This window comes from Littorina saxatilis, linkage group LG1 (genome assembly GCF_037325665.1).
Source record: "Littorina saxatilis isolate snail1 linkage group LG1, US_GU_Lsax_2.0, whole genome shotgun sequence".
Lineage (NCBI taxonomy): Eukaryota > Metazoa > Mollusca > Gastropoda > Littorinimorpha > Littorinidae > Littorina > Littorina saxatilis.
Genome location: NC_090245.1, coordinates 97,511,663 through 97,531,930, shown reverse-complemented (window position 1 = coordinate 97,531,930; position 20,268 = coordinate 97,511,663). Strand labels below are relative to the sequence as shown.

General features: G+C 44.3%; 1 protein-coding gene across 4 annotated transcripts in view; it reads left to right on the top strand.

Moving 5' to 3' along the window:
* Positions 1 to 20,268, top strand: part of LOC138946890 (sodium channel protein 1 brain-like) — a 206,328-nt gene that overhangs the window by 58,468 nt on the left and 127,592 nt on the right. For all 4 annotated transcript variants that reach the window (XR_011449462.1, XR_011449465.1, XM_070318295.1 and 1 more), the window contains exons 13-16: positions 7,549 to 7,742; positions 8,498 to 8,653; positions 11,625 to 11,703; positions 14,542 to 14,810. Coding sequence is in view for 2 of the 4 variants with exons in the window: in XM_070318295.1 (XP_070174396.1) it covers positions 7,549 to 7,742; positions 8,498 to 8,653; positions 11,625 to 11,703; positions 14,542 to 14,810 (698 nt within the window). In the remaining 2 variants the exon portion in view is untranslated. The remainder of the gene's footprint in view (positions 1 to 7,548; positions 7,743 to 8,497; positions 8,654 to 11,624; positions 11,704 to 14,541; positions 14,811 to 20,268) is intronic.

Genomic DNA, 20,268 nt, shown 5'->3' with positions numbered 1-20,268 from the left:
GTGTTAAGGAATATCGTCAAGTGGTGGAGAAAGCTCTACTTCTATTTATTCACAGTTGCCATGTGCAATGCCAACTTTCTCCACCGCAAGTTTGCTGGTGTGTCCCTGTCGCATCATGAGTTCCGGAAGCTGCTAGTCCGACAGCTGATCTCATCTTCTCCAGAAGCTCCAAAGCCAGTACCAAGAGGAAGGAAAGCAGTCAACTCCCCCAGACGCATGATTGGTACACACCGACCAACCTACAACACCGCCACAGTCGGTGCCAAGAGACAGCGTCCACAACGTGACTGTGTGGCCTGTAACCCAGTAAGGCAGAACAGAGCTGGCTTCAAGAGAAAGCAGTCTGCCTATCACTGTGAACAATGCCAAGTCACTCTGTGTATTCCCCACTGTTTTGAGGTTTACCACACCAGAAGTGACTAACAAAGAGTCCTCGGGCAGCAGATGGGAACAGCAGAAGGTGGTCCGCGTGATGGTGCTGGTGACAACTGAACTGCTATAATGAAATCACCTGTACTCTGCCATTCTGTCGTGCAATGCCGTCTTTCTTGGGACATAGCAAAGATTTAGTTGTTTCCATTTGTTTTTTGTTGTGCATGTACATGCAGTTACCTGAACAACCAATTGAAACGTTTCTGATGTGAAGGCGATTTTCACCTGGATTCTTACCTGGATAACTCATACCTACAGGTACCAATGAAGATAGTTTAGATACTGATACTTGTGACTCTTAGTCTGAGATACTGTACTAGTGTGGGATGACTGAATAACCTTTTGTTGGTGACTGTGGAGTACTGTGTCACAAGTCAGTTTTCGTCAGCCTGTTTCTTTCTGCGTGCGCCTTCCAAAGGAAGTTTATGGAAGGAAAACACGCCGCCTTTTCGTATTAGCTAAAGAAACAGGTACTGCCTTGACTTTACTTTCCTTCACTCTTTCCCATGCTCTCGAAGTAGCGGAGAAAGGTCAACATTGGTTTACATAATTTAATACATGGATAGTGTTAATAAGATTCTTGCAATGCAGCACACATTAATCAGGTTAGTCTATATTTTTGCTAAATATCAGTATCGTACTAAATGTATCACACACTGTTCAAGCTAGGTCATGTTACTTGCATCACAGCACACTCTGATCAAATGTCTATTGCTGCTGGATTTCAATTCTGTCATGGTAATCTAACGTGACTCCGCTGCCGCAAACGTTCTTCAGAACTTTCCCTTGGAGGACATCAAAACAAAAGGAATACACATAATGTTTATGAAGTTTTGACTTAGCTCGATGTCATTGAAAAGGTACTCGAGATGACGTGCAGCACTTGACTGGTCTTGAAGACCGCGCTCCTGGTTTGGGTCATCACTCTTCTTCTCAAGACACCATCATCAAGTTAATAGCAGTAGTAGTCTGGTTACATCTCTCTCCACAAATACGGCAACATGAGGAAGAGGAAGATGAATGAATCAATTGGACCGTGGGTTCCTGAAACAGATCAAAGGGCCATATGTGTTACCTACACAGCCTGTCTAAAAGACTTGGTTTGTTCATATTTTATTATCGTTCTCATTCTATTACTGTGTTTCGGAAAATGGGGATTTGGCAACAGCGCACATTCAAAACGTACACAACTTGACAACAACACAATGTAAATGACTGACACGATACACTCATCTCCGCCCAGATCCCGTGGAACGATTGTCGATGTAATAATCACAGTCACTTACCTTCAAAGACAGGGGAACGGCTTTTCCTCCAAGCGTTCTTCGCTCCATGGACTTGCGGAAAACGACCCTCTCGTGAAACGATTTTTGTTTACGTCAGTACACTTGGATACGTCATATGAATACGTCACTTGGCTACGTCGTGTAATGCGCGAGTAGTCTCGGTTGCCTATTCTATTCTTGACAGGTTCGCGCCTCATAATAATAATTCATGACAGCCCCTTTCTTGAGAATGAATTTCCCAAATTTAGTCACAATATGAAGCGCGACTTAAATAATCTGCTCCATGGTTGTCACAACCCGGTATTTCTTACCTCCTTTCTTCTTCACAAAAACGATTGGAGCATTGTACGGTGAGTTTGCCGGTTCAATGACCCCGAGCTTCAACATCTCGTCGATCTCGTCTTCGACCGTTTTCACCATCGCATGAGGTACGAGTCTCGGTTGAACAAACACCGGTTTCTTCTCTGTAAGTTCGATTCTGCACTTCTCCAAGTTGGTAGTAATCGGTACATCAGTCAGATTCTTGGAGAATGCACTACAGATCGCTTTCGCCTCTTTTGTTCTTTCTCTACTCAATTCTTTACAGAAGTTCACGCTTGTGACATCTTCTGTACGAGTAGTTTCCAGCAGAGGAATCATCTTCTGAGTGTCTATTCGGAAGATATCATCGTTCATCGTATCATCTTCCTCGATGACTACGGCGATGTGTTCTTCTGCTTCTTCTTTTTTTTTCGTCAATTCTGTTTCTGAGGTCGACAACGTATTCTGCTGACGTCTTCTGTTCACCTTCGACCGATTCATCAGTCCATGCACGACGCAGAACCTGCATGGGACCTCTGATGGTCTTGCCATACCGCATTTCAAAGGGTGAGAACCCCAGACTGTCTTGAGGTGCTTTCTTGGTTCTGCCTTTTGGCGCTGTTCTTTGGCATGTGTCACACGAGAGACAGTAACGTTTTATGTCTCCGACCAAACCTGGCCACCAGAACTCACACCTGATTCTATCAGTGGTTTTCTTCTGCCCGAGATGACCTGTCATCGGGTGGTCGTGCCCAAAAGAAAGCACTTTGCTTCTCATTTCTTTGGGAACAACGACTTTACTAGATTCACTCCCGGTTTTGTCGAGGGTTGTCCTGTACAAGATTTCTTTCTTGTATACATATTTCACACCGTGGAATGATTCTCCTGAAACAGCCATTTGGCGTACTTTTGCCAGTGTTTCATCATCATTCTGAGCCTTCTTGAGATCTTGCGGGGAATACATCTTGTGTGTATTTCTGTCATCATGACTAGTTCCCGGCACAGGTTTCTCATTCCGTTTTTTTTTTCTCTTCTCTTGCTTCCGTGTACTGACCGCCGCGTTGGTCTCACCTTGATACCAACTCGGGTCACGTACTGGAAACAAAGGGGTCTTCCTCTTGTTCTGGCCTACACCATACCATTTACCTATGAGGACAGGATAAATGGGATCTTCGAGTATGACCACTTCGGTTTTGGCATCAAAATACGGACAGTCAATGTGGGCCACAGCCGTGGGACACAATTTCCGTGTTTTCTTCTCTGCGAGAGTAGTTTCTTTTTTCTTTGCCAAGTACCTTTCTTCAGGTATAAGGTCGGCCCTGACCATAATACCTGAGCACCCGGAATCGCGTAATGCTTTTACGATTCGGCCGTCTAATTTGATGAACACTTCCTCTTTGAAATCCTTCTTTTTGCACGACTTGCACAGCTTGTCAAGATGTACGGGGATTTCTTGTCCATCAAATTCATTTCGAACATGAACTGCGTGAACGCTTTCTCCCTTATTGGGACAAAATCGCGACAGGTGCCCTTTGCCCTTGCAAAAAAAACAACAGCCTGTGGCTTTCAGTCTTTGTTTTTCATCATCGCTCACGTATTTATGTTCTTTCTGTGACGATTTCTCTTTCGCGTCACTTTCGACGACGTTCGAACCTTTCGTGTTCGAAAACGCGTTGCCGCTAGAATGGTTTTGGTGAGATTGCCGTGGCCTGATGTTCGAACGTGATTGTTCGTACTCCGTGGCAATTTCGCCCATTTCTTTCGCAGACTTCGGTTTCCGATCAAGTACGTGCAACATCACTTCGGCAGGGAAGGTGTTCTCTAATTGTTCTCTGAGAACTAGATCCTTCAGATCTGCCACATGTTCATCGCACTTGGCTAACTCGATCCATTTATCGAGGATGCGCTCAAGTTTGGTGACATGTTCTTTGTACGTGTCAGATGGGTTTCGCTTTAGCTGACGGAATTTCTTCCGATATTGATCTGCTGTCAGTTGAAATCCATCATACAACGCATTCTTCAAAGTGTTGTAGTTGCGCGCGTCTTCGAAACTGAGTTTTGCATAAATGGTTCTTGCCTTTCCTTTCAGGAAATACACCATTCTCGTAGCTTTGCGTTCGTCGTCGAGATGACAGTCGGTTGCATAATGTTCAAATTGTGCAAACCAACTCTCGATGTCGTCTTTGTCATCAAGAAAAGGGATTTTTGGGATAAAGTCGTCATCCCCACGACGCCTCGACGCGTTATTGTTGGCGTTGTCTCGGCGTGCTTCCGTTTGTATCCTCAACTGTTCTAGCTGAAACGCGCGATCGGCTTCTCGTTCACGTTCGAGAACTTCACGTTCACGTTCACGTTCGAGAACTTCACGTTCACGTTCACGTTCGAGAACTTCACGTTCACGTTCACGTTCGAGAACTTCACGTTCACGTTCACGTTCCTCTCGTGCGCGTTCTTCAGCTACAAACTCCCGCAAGTCTTTGCCTTCGAGTCCTAACTCTCGTCCTATCGCCAAAAGTTCGCGAGTCCACTCCAATCCGGATTTTACAGGGTGGATCGGACCTGCACGTTCATTACTCGCAGCGGATACATAAGTCGTTACACGCGCGCCTAACGTCTGAGAATCATTATCGCTCGATTCTCCTTGGGTGTTGACATATGTGTCACCCCCTTCAACATCTGAAACTACGGCCTCGGCCGTATTCTGGTTCTGCGGGTCAGCGTTCATTCTTGCTATATGCGCCCTAGTACTCGGGTGTTTGGATGTTTGCATATCCTTTACGTTAACTCACACACAGATATTCACTGAATCAAACTGCAAATACGTGATGCTCGGTTGAAAAACCGATTTGACTAAACTGCTTTTCACACACTATTTACTAGAGAGAGAAAACTCCCCCACTATAGAATGAAGTGTTACTTTAGTGAAGCTCACTTTGCTACTTGAATTCATGAACGTTCAACGTTACCTCAGTAAACGTTACGTGTCCCAATGACACGATTTCTCTGAACCATTCTAATATCCTTTTATAACCACGGATACCTAACACTAGAATTTATGGTTCTTCTGGTATATGTCAAACAATATACCGTTCTATCGAGTGAACTTCATTTTAATATCTCATCGGCGCTCCATCAACGTGGACCTTTCGCCTATATCAATATCAACTCGATTCTATCGCACAGTAAGTCGAAATAAGATTCTTCAATTATCTACTGCTGTATAGACAATAATCTAAATTTCCTAACCCTTACTCTTGGCGTTGTGAAGTGTGACTGTCTGCAGAATCAACTTCACTTCCACGGTCCTTCTGGACGAAGATGAGTGCTATCCCTCGTATATAACCCAATTCGCCCACCAACCTCCCACGGCGACCAACAATATTATAAATTTTGTCGACTAAGGGACACAGGATGGCTTGACAGGGTGTTAGTCCACTGTCTTCTGTTATAGCTTTTTGTTTAGCACAGCCAAATAGGGGGAACTAAACTACTATAACATTAGTGCTTTACGTGAATTATTATAGTGACGTCAAAGCCTTGCGTCACTCTTCATTTGGATTATTCCCGTGTGCTGAAGCACACACGTCAGACTCTGTTATCGTTAAATGATGAACTAACTATAAACATGAATAAATACAAAAGTTGATTTATACGATGATGAACATGAACGGACGAACACACAAACGAAAAACGAATAGGGAATTTGTTTGAAGAAAATTTGTTTGGGGAAGCCAAATTGAAATTACGAGTTACAAAATCCCGGACGAAGCCCCCATATGTCACAGGTCAGTTTTCGTCAGCCTGTTTCTTTCTGCGTGCGCCTTCCAAAGGAAGTTTATGGAAGGAAAACACGCCGCCTTTTCGTATTAGCTAAAGAAACAGGTACTGCCTTGACTTTACTTTCCTTCACTCTTTCCCATGCTCTCGAAGTAGCGGAGAAAGGTCAACATTGGTTTACATAATTTAATACATGGATAGTGTTAATAAGATTCTTGCAATGCAGCACACATTAATCAGGTTAGTCTATATTTTTGCTAAATATCAGTATCGTACTAAATGTATCACACACTGTTCAAGCTAGGTCATGTTACTTGCATCACAGCACACTCTGATCAAATGTCTATTGCTGCTGGATTTCAATTCTGTCATGGTAATCTAACGTGACTCCGCTGCCGCAAACGTTCTTCAGAACTTTCCCTTGGAGGACATCAAAACAAAAGGAATACACATAATGTTTATGAAGTTTTGACTTAGCTCGATGTCATTGAAAAGGTACTCGAGATGACGTGCAGCACTTGACTGGTCTTGAAGACCGCGCTCCTGGTTTGGGTCATCACTCTTCTTCTCAAGACACCATCATCAAGTTAATAGCAGTAGTAGTCTGGTTACATCTCTCTCCACAATTACGGCAACATGAGGAAGAGGAAGATGAATGAATCAATTGGACCGTGGGTTCCTGAAACAGATCAAAGGGCCATATGTGTTACCTACACAGCCTGTCTAAAAGACTTGGTTTGTTCATATTTTATTATCGTTCTCATTCTATTACTGTGTTTCGGAAAATGGGGATTTGGCAACAGCGCACATTCAAAACGTACACAACTTGACAACAACACAATGTAAATGACTGACACGATACACTCATCTCCGCCCAGATCCCGTGGAACGATTGTCGATGTAATAATCACAGTCACTTACCTTCAAAGACAGGGGAACGGCTTTTCCTCCACGCGTTCTTCGCTCCATGGACTTGCGGAAAACGACCCTCTCGTGAAACGATTTTTGTTTACGTCAGTACACTTGGATACGTCATATGAATACGTCACTTGGCTACGTCGTGTAATGCGCGAGTAGTCTCGGTTGCCTATTCTATTCTTGACAGGTTCGCGCCTCATAATAATAATTCATGACATACTGTATGATCAACTACAACTTCATTCTGAAAAAAAATACCTGTCATCCTTCATTTTGTCCAGGTGCGTCAATTACAGTTTGCTACTGACCCCCCAAAATTGTGTTTGTGTTGTTCCTTGTTCATTTCTGTACAATTTTTATTCAACATGTATTTTTCAAATATGCACACACAAAAAGATAACACATTCTTTAAAATATGACCGATTTTCTTTATTTTTCTCTCTGTTAATTCACCAGTGGCTATGTAAGTTGTAACATGTGTTCCGGAATTGCACCAGTGTAACCGCTGTAAGGGTTAAAAGCTACTACTCGATTGTGCAACTTACGCAACCCTTGAGTACCACTTCGGTCCTAACGGAGACATGGTTAATTCTCCTAGTAATGAGCAGCGCCCGTCCGTCCGTGAACATAAAAACTTACCGATGAGGTTATCTAGGATGTTTTTGAAGCTAGAGCTAGATGGCGAGTCGAACGAGCATTTGTTCTTCGTGTTATTGATTGAACTGGTAACTGTACATGTGTGTGTGAGACAGTGTGTCTGCATTTAGAACGGGTGAACAGTCCATTTTCATTATCATAATGATGTTTCAGCAATAAATTATTCATGTTTGCGCAGAAGAAGTAAAACCGGACAGTGTAAACAAAAACACGAACATGAAGGCCGGGGAGAACAGAGAGCAGGATAACACGGACAGTCCAGCTGGTGACAACAAACAAAATGACCACTGCGAAGGTCTAAGCAGCAGGCAGGGGGAGAGCTGTCAACTTAGGCGTGGCCAGAACGATGCGCGTGCCACAGGGTTCCCAAAGGTACTGTGAAATAAAATTTAAAAAAACAATGCACAACATCCACAGTAAAATATTATGTTTATTTTCTCCGTGAAGACATTCAATTTCACACAAGTATACGTATAGTGCCAAAAACGCTTCCATATTTAAATTCCTTAAAAAACAAATATACAATTACCATCTCAACTCCTTTACACAAAAAAACCAAATGTGTGACATCTGAATTGTCGTTTAAAAATGTAAATGGGTCGATCGACGCGACAGACCACCTACCGGACAGTCTTCTAAACTTGGGATACGTCATTGTGCGAAGACCGGCTGTCTAGACATTCTCAGGACAATCAAGCTTGACTGGTTGACCGAAGACAGACTGTCTAGCCATTCTCTGGACAATCAAGCTTGACTGGTTGACCAAAGACAGACCGTCTAGCCATTCTCTGGACAATCAAGCTTGACTGGTTGACCAAAGACGGACCGTCTAGCCATTCTCTGGACAATCAAGCTTGACTGGTTGACCAAAGAAACAGCGTCCAGCCATTCTCTGGACAATCAAGCTTGACTGGTTGACCAAAGACAGACCGTCTAGCCATTTCCTCGACAATCAAGCTTGACTGGTTGACCGAAGACAGACCGTCTAGTCATGCTCTGGACAATCAAGCTTGACTGGTTGACCAAAGCCAGACCGTCTAGCCATTCTCTGGACACTCACACATGACTGGTTGACCAACGACAGACTGTCTAGCCATTCTCTGGACACTCACCCTTGCCTGCTACAGAATGAGGACGTGAACACGAACGCCAAGAATCTGGAGACCGGAGCAGGCCTGAAGGATGAGATCCAGGCCCTTGACAAGAACACCGATCAACACCTACAGTCTGTTCTCCACAAGGATTCGGTCGATCCGCGTCGCTTGCCCACACCAAACCCAAAGGTCAGTGCCGCTGGACACGCGTGCGATGCGGTTGGTCCTGAGGCCAGTTTCATAAACCAGAAACACAGTCGACCAACTGCAGTTGTCCGAGAGAACCACAATAATCCGACGTAATCGGGTTTCAGGAACAAAATTTCAGTCGGCCGTCTCACCGGAAGTCTGCCAAACACGGTTGATGCCCTTCCACAACACTCTGTTCGGCTTACTGCGGTAAACCGAAAGAAAATGTAATAATCCGCACACTCAATGGCAGAATGCTCACACTTTTTTGTATTGTGAGCCAAACCTTGTGATTGTTCTTCAAAATGTATATATCATGACGCAGAAATCCAGGAGACAAGTCAGGGTTATGTCTTGAAGACTCACATTATGGCGTAAGACGGTTCGACGTCACGCGAAGGAATTACTAGAAGTCTCGGTCATTGTTATTGTGAGCGGGCCGAGACTAGTTTCCTATGGAAGAAATTCTCTGCATGATTTTCAGTTGTTTCTTTCGGATTTTGATCTTTTTAGAAAAAAAGGGCTTTGTTTTTGACAAATTGAAAGACAGTGTTATTGCATATATTTTTTAAATACAAATATTGACACAAGGTACAACCGAGGATATTGAAACCTTTTCTTCTCTCCCAAATTCTGTTATGAAATTAGAGGGGGAGAGAGAGAGAGAGGGGGGGGGGGATTGACAGACAGACAGAGAAAGAGCGAGAAAGCGGAAGAGAGAGAGAGAGAGAGAGAGAGAGAGAGAGAGAGAGAGAGAGAGAGAGAGAGAGAGTGTGTGTGTGGTGCTTTTTATGTCATGGTTGGTTGGTTTTAGTTCTTAATGCACTGTTATTGACAATAGTTTTCATTTCGTAAAAGGCAAATTCAATTACCGCTCTCTCTCTCTCTCTCTCTCTCTCTCTCTCTCTCTCTCTCTCTCTCTCTCTCTCTCTCTCTCTCTCTCTCTCTCTTCATTACACACACACACACATACACACACACACACACGCACAAACGCATACGTACACACGGTATCGTACACACAAACTCACACACAAAAAACATCCGTGTATCAAACGGTAGACACTACTTGTCTCGTCATGAAGCGAATTTTTCAACCTCAGTTATAAACGACTACATGAATGTTAGTGCCATGGGTTGTACATCAATACTTCAGAGGGGAAGTGGGGTATTTAGTGTGGAGTTACGAGATAAGAAAAGCCGAATGCGAAAGTCTGTGTCAGTTGCCGACTGACACAGGCACACAAAAACGGCTGTTCCGTTTTACTCCCCTGTTTGCACTACATCTTTCGCATTTTGTGGTGTTTAGGGACAGACAATAATTGATTTAGTCCTGTTTCATCGGGAAGTTAGCAGAAAAGGGTATGCTATCGACATTTGTAAAGCTGAAAAACATTCCCGAGAAGAATTTCAAGTTGTCAATGTATGCTGTTGTCGATTAAAACATCGTGTGGTACAGATGGGTAAACCGGAACCATGCGTCTTTGTTATTGCCAATATGCTTTTGGATATTGGCAAAAATGGCCGACTTCCGTAGCATTATGCTTTGATGATCGGAAGAGACCATCCAATCACAGCCCCCGAATTCCCTCACGTGTCCATCAGAATAGCTATATAGCCTGATCACGTAGACGTAGACCAGACACTTGGCCACAAATAGCACCTGTTTTTTTTAAGAAATCATCACGTCGATTCCGTGCGAATGAGCTTTTGCCAAACAACCCTTTTTAACACTGTCTAAGTGATCTTTGCTAATTTTTTTTTAGTCTTAAACGCTTTGGCGAATAATGCTAATCACATGGTGTTGTTGAGAAATGAATTTCCTCCAAAAATGTCTTTACTTTGTTAAAAAAAAATATGCATTTTTACGATTTTTGTAGCATGTTGAAGAGACACGTTTGCCTGCAATCACGACTCGCTTGACCCCTACCCTGTATAACACAATTTATGAACAAGTAAAAGATAAAAACGATTAAATGCTATGCACTTGTCGTAGAGCCAGTAAAATATCCTCTACGAATCTTCTTTTTGATTTACCTTATCTGGTTCATATTTTACGACAATTTGAAAATGACGAGAAATCACTCGCAACAGTGGGAGCGAATGAGTTGCGTCTCTGTCGCTGGGGACTGTAGACATATTTTGTCTGGGATAGCCAAAATTCAATTTGGTCAAGAAAGTTAGTAATTATTATGATTCTTATATAAAAACAAACAAACTATTTCTTCAATATTTGGAGAATGTTGAGTATGACATGCTAGTGATAGTGGTGATAAGGAGGTTGGGGGTTATGCAAGTTTGAATATATGTAAAATATTCTTTGAGTTGAATAACTAAACGGATTGATACAGGTCAGTCGTGAAAGTTCTCTTGAACATACATGTAATTGTATGAAGCTGGAACAGCTTTTTTTCTGGGGGGTGGGGGGGGGGGGGGGGGGACTCTCCTTTTAAGACCTACAGAATCCCTAAGAAAATCAGGTCTTACATTGAGGGTAAGCTTACAGAGGTTATGAACAGAATATCTTATGAAACAGGGTCTTGAAAATGTCTTTTGGGGGGTCTTAAAAGGGAGGGAGTTTTCTGTGGAGTAACCCGGTGGTTCACTTCAGGGAGGGGTGAGTCGTGCTTCATACGTGGGAATGATAATGTTACCTGCAATATCATGTGAGTGATTCTGAAGCTACTCGATGTATTTTATATCTAGTCACTGACCATCACAGCCTTCAGGTGCTGACGTCATTTCAGAATCTTGTAGACGTTTTCCGGACATAATTATTGCAGTCCTTTTCAAATTGTATAACACAAACAGCGATTTAATATAAAGTTTGAACACATTTAAGCTACTGCTTTACTAGTGTTTGAGGCTTTAGGGAGCCTTTGCTGACACTGACATGGGATAAGTGAAAGGCAGGTTAGCCGCTCTCCCCCCGAAACGAGTCATTGACAGCATGCCTCTTGTCTGCTGACAGGCGTTCGTGCTGTCCGATGTTGTCGTGGAGGCACACAAGAAGGCCGTCAAGCTGGAGTGTGAGCTGTCCTTTTGCAACTGTGAGTAGTCATACCAGGGGAAATGCCCGTAAAAAACGTACGAACAATTCTTGAAAAAAAGAGTCCCACGAATCGTTAAAAGAGCGGGTCCCCTGTCAGAACGGGCTCAGGCATGGGAATGGTCCGCGGATCCGCTAATTTCAGCGGTTTTCGTGAGGAGTTTCAGCGGGGGGGGAAAAAAATTCAGCGGGAAAAAAAAATCTCTCAAAAATCGTATATGAGGTTTTTGTTCTTAAACGGTCGGGTGTCTTCAAATGGCACAATCCACTATCCGGAACTGACGGTTGACTTTAGCTTTTGTAGTCTTGGCTGTCCCTCGTGATATGAAACAGACGTTCGCGCAACATCTGCTGCATGTGGGTTACTTATCCGAGACTAAGATTCGTCTTTTGTGTTCGATCACAGGCGGAAGGTATCGTTCACTGGACCACTACTTCCATAGAAAGACTACAAGGTTTGACACTCACTTCGAGTCGTCTGTGTTCTTGGAGTCGCTTCCTGCGGACAATTTTTTTGTTCAAGACGGTTTGCCTCTTCCTACAGTCTGTGTTAGGTCAAATAAATACAGTTGAATGATTATTTTAACCGTATGTACCTTTAATTTTCAGCTGCCGTCCGCTCCAGGTTGTTTTTAACCATCATTTGGACGAATGTTCGTTTGCGAACCGCAACCCTGTACCCGGTAAGAAATCATGCATCCCGCACCGAATATGCATACCAGTGCTCATTGGTCTAAAACATATGTAAATATTGCAGCAAAGGGAAGCTACCCACGGGAGTTTCATATCCGGTTATTAGCCAATGATCGCATCGGACTACTATCTCCTCGGACATACGACGATCATCAGCCGCACAGGGTCTAAGTGGTATGCCGTTGACAGACACGTTTTGTCGCACAAAATACGGTTTAAAAACATGCAGCGGACAGGCAGCTAAATATAAAAGGTACAGATAGTTAGAACATTCATTTATCACGGCATTTGTAAAGTTACAAAGGTTCTTGACATTGGCAATTATTTTGTGCATAATTTTTTTCTCAAGTTAGTGGAGCACGACTCGAAGCTGAGTGACAAACCTTGTAGTCTTTCCATGGAAGTAGTGGTCCAGTGAACGATACCTTTAGCCTGTGGTTCGATTTGAAAGAAAACTTCATGTCTTCGGTATCGATGTTCGACGCGGCCAGGATTATGGTATGCATATTCGGTGCGGATGCATGGTTTGACGCAAAGTGGATGTTAGCGGCTCGCAAACGAAGATTCGTCCAAATGATGGTTAAAAACAACCTGCACAACGGACGGAAGCTGAAAATTAAAGGTACATTCAACTGTATTTATTTGACCTTACACAGACTGTAGGAAGAGGCAAACCGTCTTGAACAATATTTTTCCCCAGGAGTCGACTCCAAGAACACAGAAGACTCGAAGGTGAGTGACGTACCTTGTAGTCTTTCTGTGATAGTAGTAGTCCAGTGGACGATACCTTCCGCCTGTGATTGCCCTCAGCGAGCATCTACTAACTAAAAGACACAAGAATAAAGGCTTAGCCGTAAAGTGTAACTCTACATTGACAAGTATGATTGAGAGTGAGAGCAGTCAGTGAATGTTTGCAAGAAAGTCATAAAGTATGCACAATCCTTTGTTCAGAATTTTTTTTAAACTTAAAGTTGCAGCTAAAACACCTGCATATTTATGTAAAATTAAATGCTAAACTTTGTCCCAAATACCCCTCAGATTGCGTAGATTTTGATCTTTAAACATTTTTTTTTCCCGGGGGAGGACCCCCGGATGCCCCTGTTTTTGGGTCCCTCTCCTGTTTTCAGCTGACTTTTTATTCAGCCATTCCCGTGCCTGCGGGCTGTTACACCGGGACGCACTAAGTTTGTGTAACGATGCGTACCGTCGGCACTGGGCTTTAGTACAGAACTGTATTACTATTACTGTAGTTTTCTACTACTTTTCATACAGAATAGACACTTGGCTAAATTTGGAAGACGAGAACATGTTGTGCATGATATGCACCGACGCGTATTTACGGTGTAAATCTAACCGATATGACAAATTACGTTTTTGTGAAGGTCTCGCATTGGCTTTGACCCCCTGTTAGAATTTGCGTTCTACGGTGACTGGAGTAAACGCGTCTGAAGTTGTAACTGTTTCAATGGGACTGTGTCAGCGTGTGGTTGTTTTGGGCCTAACATGAACGAAATTACCCCCCACGGGTTAGGGGGAAGAATTTACCCGATGCTCCCCAGCATGTCGTAAGAGGCGACTAACGGATTCTGTTTCTCTTTTTACCCTTGTTAAGTGTTTCTTGTATAGAATATAGTCAATTTTTGTAAAGATTTTAGTCAAGCAGTATGTAAGAAATGTTAAGTCCTTTGTACTGGAAACTTGCATTCTCCCAGTAAGGTACTACGTTGCAAGCCCCTGGAGCAAATTTTTGATTAGTGCTTTTGTGAACAAGAAACAATTGACAAGTGGCTCAATCCCATCTCCCCCCTTTCCCCGTCGCGATATAACATTCGTGGTTGAAAACGACGTTAAACACCAAATAAAGAAAAGAAAGATGAACGAAATTGAAGATAACAGCAATCCAAATAATTATAGCGTCAGTTGCAGGCTAGCGTGAGCAAAAAAAAAGGCCGATCAACGTTCGTTCAGCGCTGTGAATGAACCAAACAAAATTGGCGTCAACCTGTGTGTGTGTGTGTGTGTGTGTGTGTGTGTGTGTGTGTGTGTGTGTGTGTGTGTGTGTGTGTGTGTGTTGTGTTGTGTGCGTGCTTGGGTGCATGCATGAGTGCGTACGGTGCAAACAAACATGGCTGCGTTTTATGACCAGTGGATGCGGACTCGGAGGACTACGAGCTTGAGCAGAATGCACGGCCGCGCAACTGGTGCTGCAAGATAATCTGGTACCGCTGCCCCACCCTCTTTTTCATCATGAAGCGAGCCGTGCGCAGGACACGCCGAGTCATCCGCAGCACGGTGGCAGACATCTTCTTTGATCTCTTCATCAACTTCTGCATCGTCGTCAACACCATTATCATGTCCTCCGAGCATCACGGACAGTCCACGCAACTCGACACCATCATTTCAGACGGCAGCGTCGTGAGTCCCTCTGTTACATGGCTGTGTTTCTGCATCAGACCTCCTGCCTCCCTCCTCTGTTACATGGCTGTGTTTCTGCATCAGACCTCCTGCCCGCTCCCTCTGTTACATGGCTGTGTTTCTGCATCAGATCTTCTGCCTCCCCCCTCTGTTACATGGCTGTGTTTCTGCATCAGACCTTTTGCCTCCTCCCTCTGTTACTTGGCTGTGTTTCTGCATCAGACCTGCCTCCCCCCCTGTTACATGGCTGTGTTTCTGCATCAGACATCCTGCCTCCCCCCCCCCCCCCCCCCCTGTTACATGGCTGTGTTTTTGCATCAGACCTCCTCCGTCCCCCCTCTGTTAAATGGCTGTGTTTCTGCATCAGACCTCCTGCCTCCCCCCCCCCCCCCCTGTTACATGGTTGTGTTTCTGCATCTAACCTCCTGCCCGCTCCCTCTGTTACATGGCTGTGTTTCTGCATCAGACCTCCTGCCTCCCCCCACCCCCCCTGTTACATGGCTGTGTTTTTGCATCAGACCTCCTCCGTCCCCCCTCTGTTACATGGCTGTGTTTCTCATCAGACCTCCTGCCTCCCCCCCCCCCTGTTACAAGGCTGTGTTTCTGCATCGGACCTCCTGCCTCCCCCCTGTTACATGGCTGTGTTTCTGCATCGGACCTCCTGCCCGCTCCCTCTGTTACATGGCTGTGTTTCTGCATTAGACCTCCTGCCTCCCCCCTCTGTTAAATGGCTGTGTTTCTGCATCATACCTCCTGCCTCCCCCCCCCCCCCCTGTTACATGGCCGTGTTTCTGCATCAGACCTCCTGCCCGCTTCCTCTGTTACATGGCTGTGTTTCTGCATCAGATCTTCTGCCTCCCCCCTTTGTTACATGGCTGTGTTTCTGCATCGGACCTCCTGCCCGCTCCCTCTGTTACATGGCTGTGTTTCTGCATTAGACCTCCTGCCTCCCCCCTCTGTTAAATGGCTGTGTTTCTGCATCATACCTCCTGCCTCCCCCCCCCCCCTGTTACATGGCTGTGTTTCTGCATCAGACCTCCTGCCCGCTTCCTCTGTTACATGGCTGTGTTTCTGCATCAGACATCCTGCCTCCCCCCTGTTACATGGCTGTGTTTCTGCATCGGACCTCCTGCCTCCCCCCTGTTACATGGCTGTGTTTCTGCATCGGACCTCCTGCCCGCTCCCTCTGTTACATGGCTGTGTTTCTGCATCAGATCTTCTGCCTCCCCCCTCTGTTACATGGCTGTGTTTCTGCATCATACCTCCTGCCTCCCCCCCCCTGTTACATGGCTGTGTTTCTGCATCAGACCTCCTGCCCGCTTCCTCTGTTACATGGCTGTGTTTCTGCATCAGACCTCCTGCCCGCTCTCTCTGTTACATGGCTGTGTTTCTGCATCAGACCTCCTGCCCGCTCCCTCTGTTACATGGCTGTGTTTCTGCATCGGACCTCCTGCCCGCTCCCTCTGTTACGTGGCTGTGTTTCTGCATCAGACCTGCCTGCTCCCTCTGTTACATGGCTGTGTTTCTGTATCAGACCTGCCTGCTCCCTCTGTTACATGGTTGCGTTTCTGCATCAGACCTCCTGCCCGCTCCCTCTGTTACATGGCTGGGTTTCTGCATCAGACCTCATGGCCGCTCCCTCTGTTACATGGTTGCGTTTCTGCATCAGACCTCCTGCCCGCTCCCTCTGTTACATGGCTGGGTTTCTGCATCAGACCTCATGGCCGCTCCCTCTGTTACATGGCTGTGTTTCTGCATCAGACCTCCTGCCCGTTCTCCCTGTTACATGGCTGTGTTTCTGCATCAGACCTTTTGCCTCCTCCCTCTGTTACATGGCTGTGTTTCTGAATCAGACCTTCTGCCTGCTTCCTCTGTTACATGGCTGTGTTTCTGCATTAGACCTCCTGCCTACTCCCTCTGTTACATGGCTGTGTTTCTGTACGTGATTATATGAAGTCTTATATCGCGCGCGTATCTCCAGACTCGGACTCAAGGCGCAGGGATCTATTTATGTGAGACCTCTGAGTACACGCCCTGGATCGTGGAACGCTAAGTTGTGTCCACCGCAGGTGCTACACTATAAGATGTTTGGTGGCTTGTTGACAGACCAGCTTTTTTGTTGGTCCAAGGGGACCATATCGTCTTTTGTTTCATCTTTATCGACCAAGGCCGAAGGCCGCGGTTGATAAATATGAGAAAAAAGGCGATATGCTCCCCGAGGACCAACAACAAAATGCTGGTCTGACAACAAGCCACCAAACATCGTTTTTGTCATCATTTTGGTTGTGCAACAAAATGCACAATAACCCACATGGAGACGAATTTTTAGAATCCAACTCCTGGCCACAAAGCATCGTCACAGTAGCACGAGATAACACGTCAAACTTGTATGTGACGTCAAACGTAGCTTGTTGACGCTTTTCTTCCAGTCTGAAAATGTACAGAGCTGCGATCATACCTGTGAGTTCAGTAAGTGTTGAGCATATTTCTTTTCTTTTAAGTGTTAATGACTTTTTGTTGTGGATTTTGCGATTACAGAGATAAGTTGCAAATTGACCATGAGTCGCCGCGGTAATTATCAACATTGATTGGGTCTTTGAGAGTGAATGCTTACAATAGTTGTCCTCGGAAACACAAATCCAAAGCCGGGATGGTTCCACAAACCAAACAATCAGCCTGATTGGCTTTTACTTTGACAATCCACGTTTCACCTGAAAGCTCATACCCATTCACCACCTCGAGTTATTGCATGGGGAACATGAGATTTATTTCCCAGGTGTTTGTGAATGAAAACTCGTGAAAATGATGACAAACTTTTATGTCCCCCGCACGCGGAAGCAGAGTTGAAATATCGCAAAAGAATTGCCCTGTGAAGGTATGTTATGGCAGATCATTATTCCGAAGCAGAATCGCCTAGGCTATAAGTATATTTTACTTAGGTCTTGTAGTGTACTCGTGAACAGTGCCGTTCGATTTTCTGCCGAAGTTCGTGAAAATAATGCTGAGAGGTCTCAATTTCTTACAAATTAACCCAGAACTACCATTAAATTACATAATCTTACTCCGAATCACATATAGCATTGACACAGTCTGAGATGCTAAGGTCTGAAAAGGCTACCCGTCTAACATTTTTAAAGGGAAGCAACCCCATCACCAAAAGAGTTAAAAATAGCCATGGAAATGAGCACATACTCTGGGAGTTACCTCCCATTGGTGTGTACTACGTCACTACCTCTATCACCACGTGTCCAAGATCATACGACTTATTCAGCACTGACGAGCAGGTTGTTGATTTTGGCGCTCTCGTGGCTGTGTGGTTTGGTGTTTGTTGGACACCCACTGGCCACTTACCCGTCTTACTTGCCTTCTGCTTCGTAGTTGGTGAGCTCTTTCCTTTTTGGGTTATTATTTTGACAGGAATTTTGTTGTAGTTGCTGACTTTTAGTTCGTTTTTGGACTTGAAAAATGTTTCAGTAACTTATTGTTTGGTCGCCATTTTCGTTGACATCACGGCTGACAGTGATAAAATGTGGCTAGGCCCATGTAATGGTGAGGTAAACCTAATATTACCTTCTTACTTGCCTTCTGCTTAGTTAGTTGGTAAGCTCTTTCCTTTTTACATTTAGTCAAGTTTTGACTAAATGTTTTAACATAGAGGGAGAATCGAGACGAGGGTCGTGGTGTGTGTCTGTGTGCGTGTGTGTGTGTGTAGAGCGATTCAGACCAAACTACTGGGCCGATCTTTATGAAATTTGACATGAGAGTTTCTGGGTATGATATCCCTGGACGTTTGTTTCATTTTTTCGATAAATACCTTTGATGACGTCATATCCGGCTTTTTTAAAAAGTTAAGGCGGCACTGTCACACCCTCATTTTTTAATTAAATGGATTGACATTTTGGCAAAGCAATCTTCGACAAAGGCCGGGGTTGTGTATTGCATTTCAGCTTGGTGGTTTAAAAACTACTGCGTGAGTTTGGTAATTAAAAATCGAAAACTTGTAATTAAAATTGTTTTTTTATTAAACGATCCGAAAACAATTTCATCTTAATTTTCGTCATTTTCTGATTCCAAAAACATATACATATGTTATATTTGGATTAAAAACAATCTCTGAAAATTAAAAATATAAAAATTATGATCAAAATTAAATTTCCGAAATCGATTTAAAAACTATTTCATCTTACTCCTTGTCGGTTCCTGATTCCAAAAACATATAGATATGATATGTTTGGATTAAAAACACGCTCAGAAAGTTAAAACGAAGAGAGGTACAGTAAAGCGTGCTATGAAGCACAGCGCAACCGCTGCCGCGCCAAACAGGCTCGTCACTTTCACTGCCTTTTGCACTAGCGGCGGACTACGTTCAGTTTCATTCTGTGAGTTCCACAGCTTGACTACCTACATATATACATACATACATACATACATACATACATACATACGGTACATACATACATACATACATACATTCCATGTTAAAGTGCAGCCAAGAATATCACAATAACCATATCACTGTTTGGACTAACAGACAAGTCCCCATGCAAATGATGATAACAACAATCCATAATTAACGCTATTGCACTACCAAAAGAAGAGACCAACCAAACACATAAAAACCAATCACAGTAATCATCATCAGTTATCACAGGTATCACAGTAGATCAGCCATCAGGTAGTTAGACTCAATCGGGCAAATATAGTGTCAACACCATCACAACAGTGCTAAAGCTCATTATCACAGCACTAGTTATGATCAAAGGTCAAACCGTCATCAAATCATATTAAATCTATCACTAAGAGGTACATTTAAAAGGCATCACTTATAGTCTGTGGCCAGGACAATGGCTCGGTTGTTGTTAAAATATCTCACAGCTGCAGGAACAAAAGAACGCCGAAAACGCTCCGTTCGACACCTAGGCATAAGAAACCGAGCGTACACACATACACTAAAGACCGGCACGGTTGGCCTAGTGGTAAGGCGTCCGCCCCGTGATCGGGAGGTCGTGGGTTCGAATCCCGGCCGGGTCATACCAAAGACTTTAAAATTGGCAAACTAGTGGCTGCTCCGCCTGGCGTCTGGCATTATGGGGTTAGTGCTAGGACTGGTTGGTCCGGTGTCAAAATAATGTGACTGGGTGAGACATGAAGCCTGTGCTGCGACTTCTGTCTTGTGTGTGGCGCACGTTATATGTCAAAGCAGCACCGCCCTGATATGGCCCTTCGTGGTCGGCTGGGCGTTAAGCAAACAAACAAACAAACAAACATACACTAAAACAATGGTTGATCGGTGTCTTATTGCTCGTACCAAATGTTGGAGTACATCTGAAGATGTCAGATGCCAATCACAACCATAATTAGTGGATTTGGACGAAAACCATAGCTGTATGCGATTTTTGACTCACATGCGAAGCAAAAGTGAGTCTATGTACTCACCCGAGTCGTCCGTCCGTCCGTC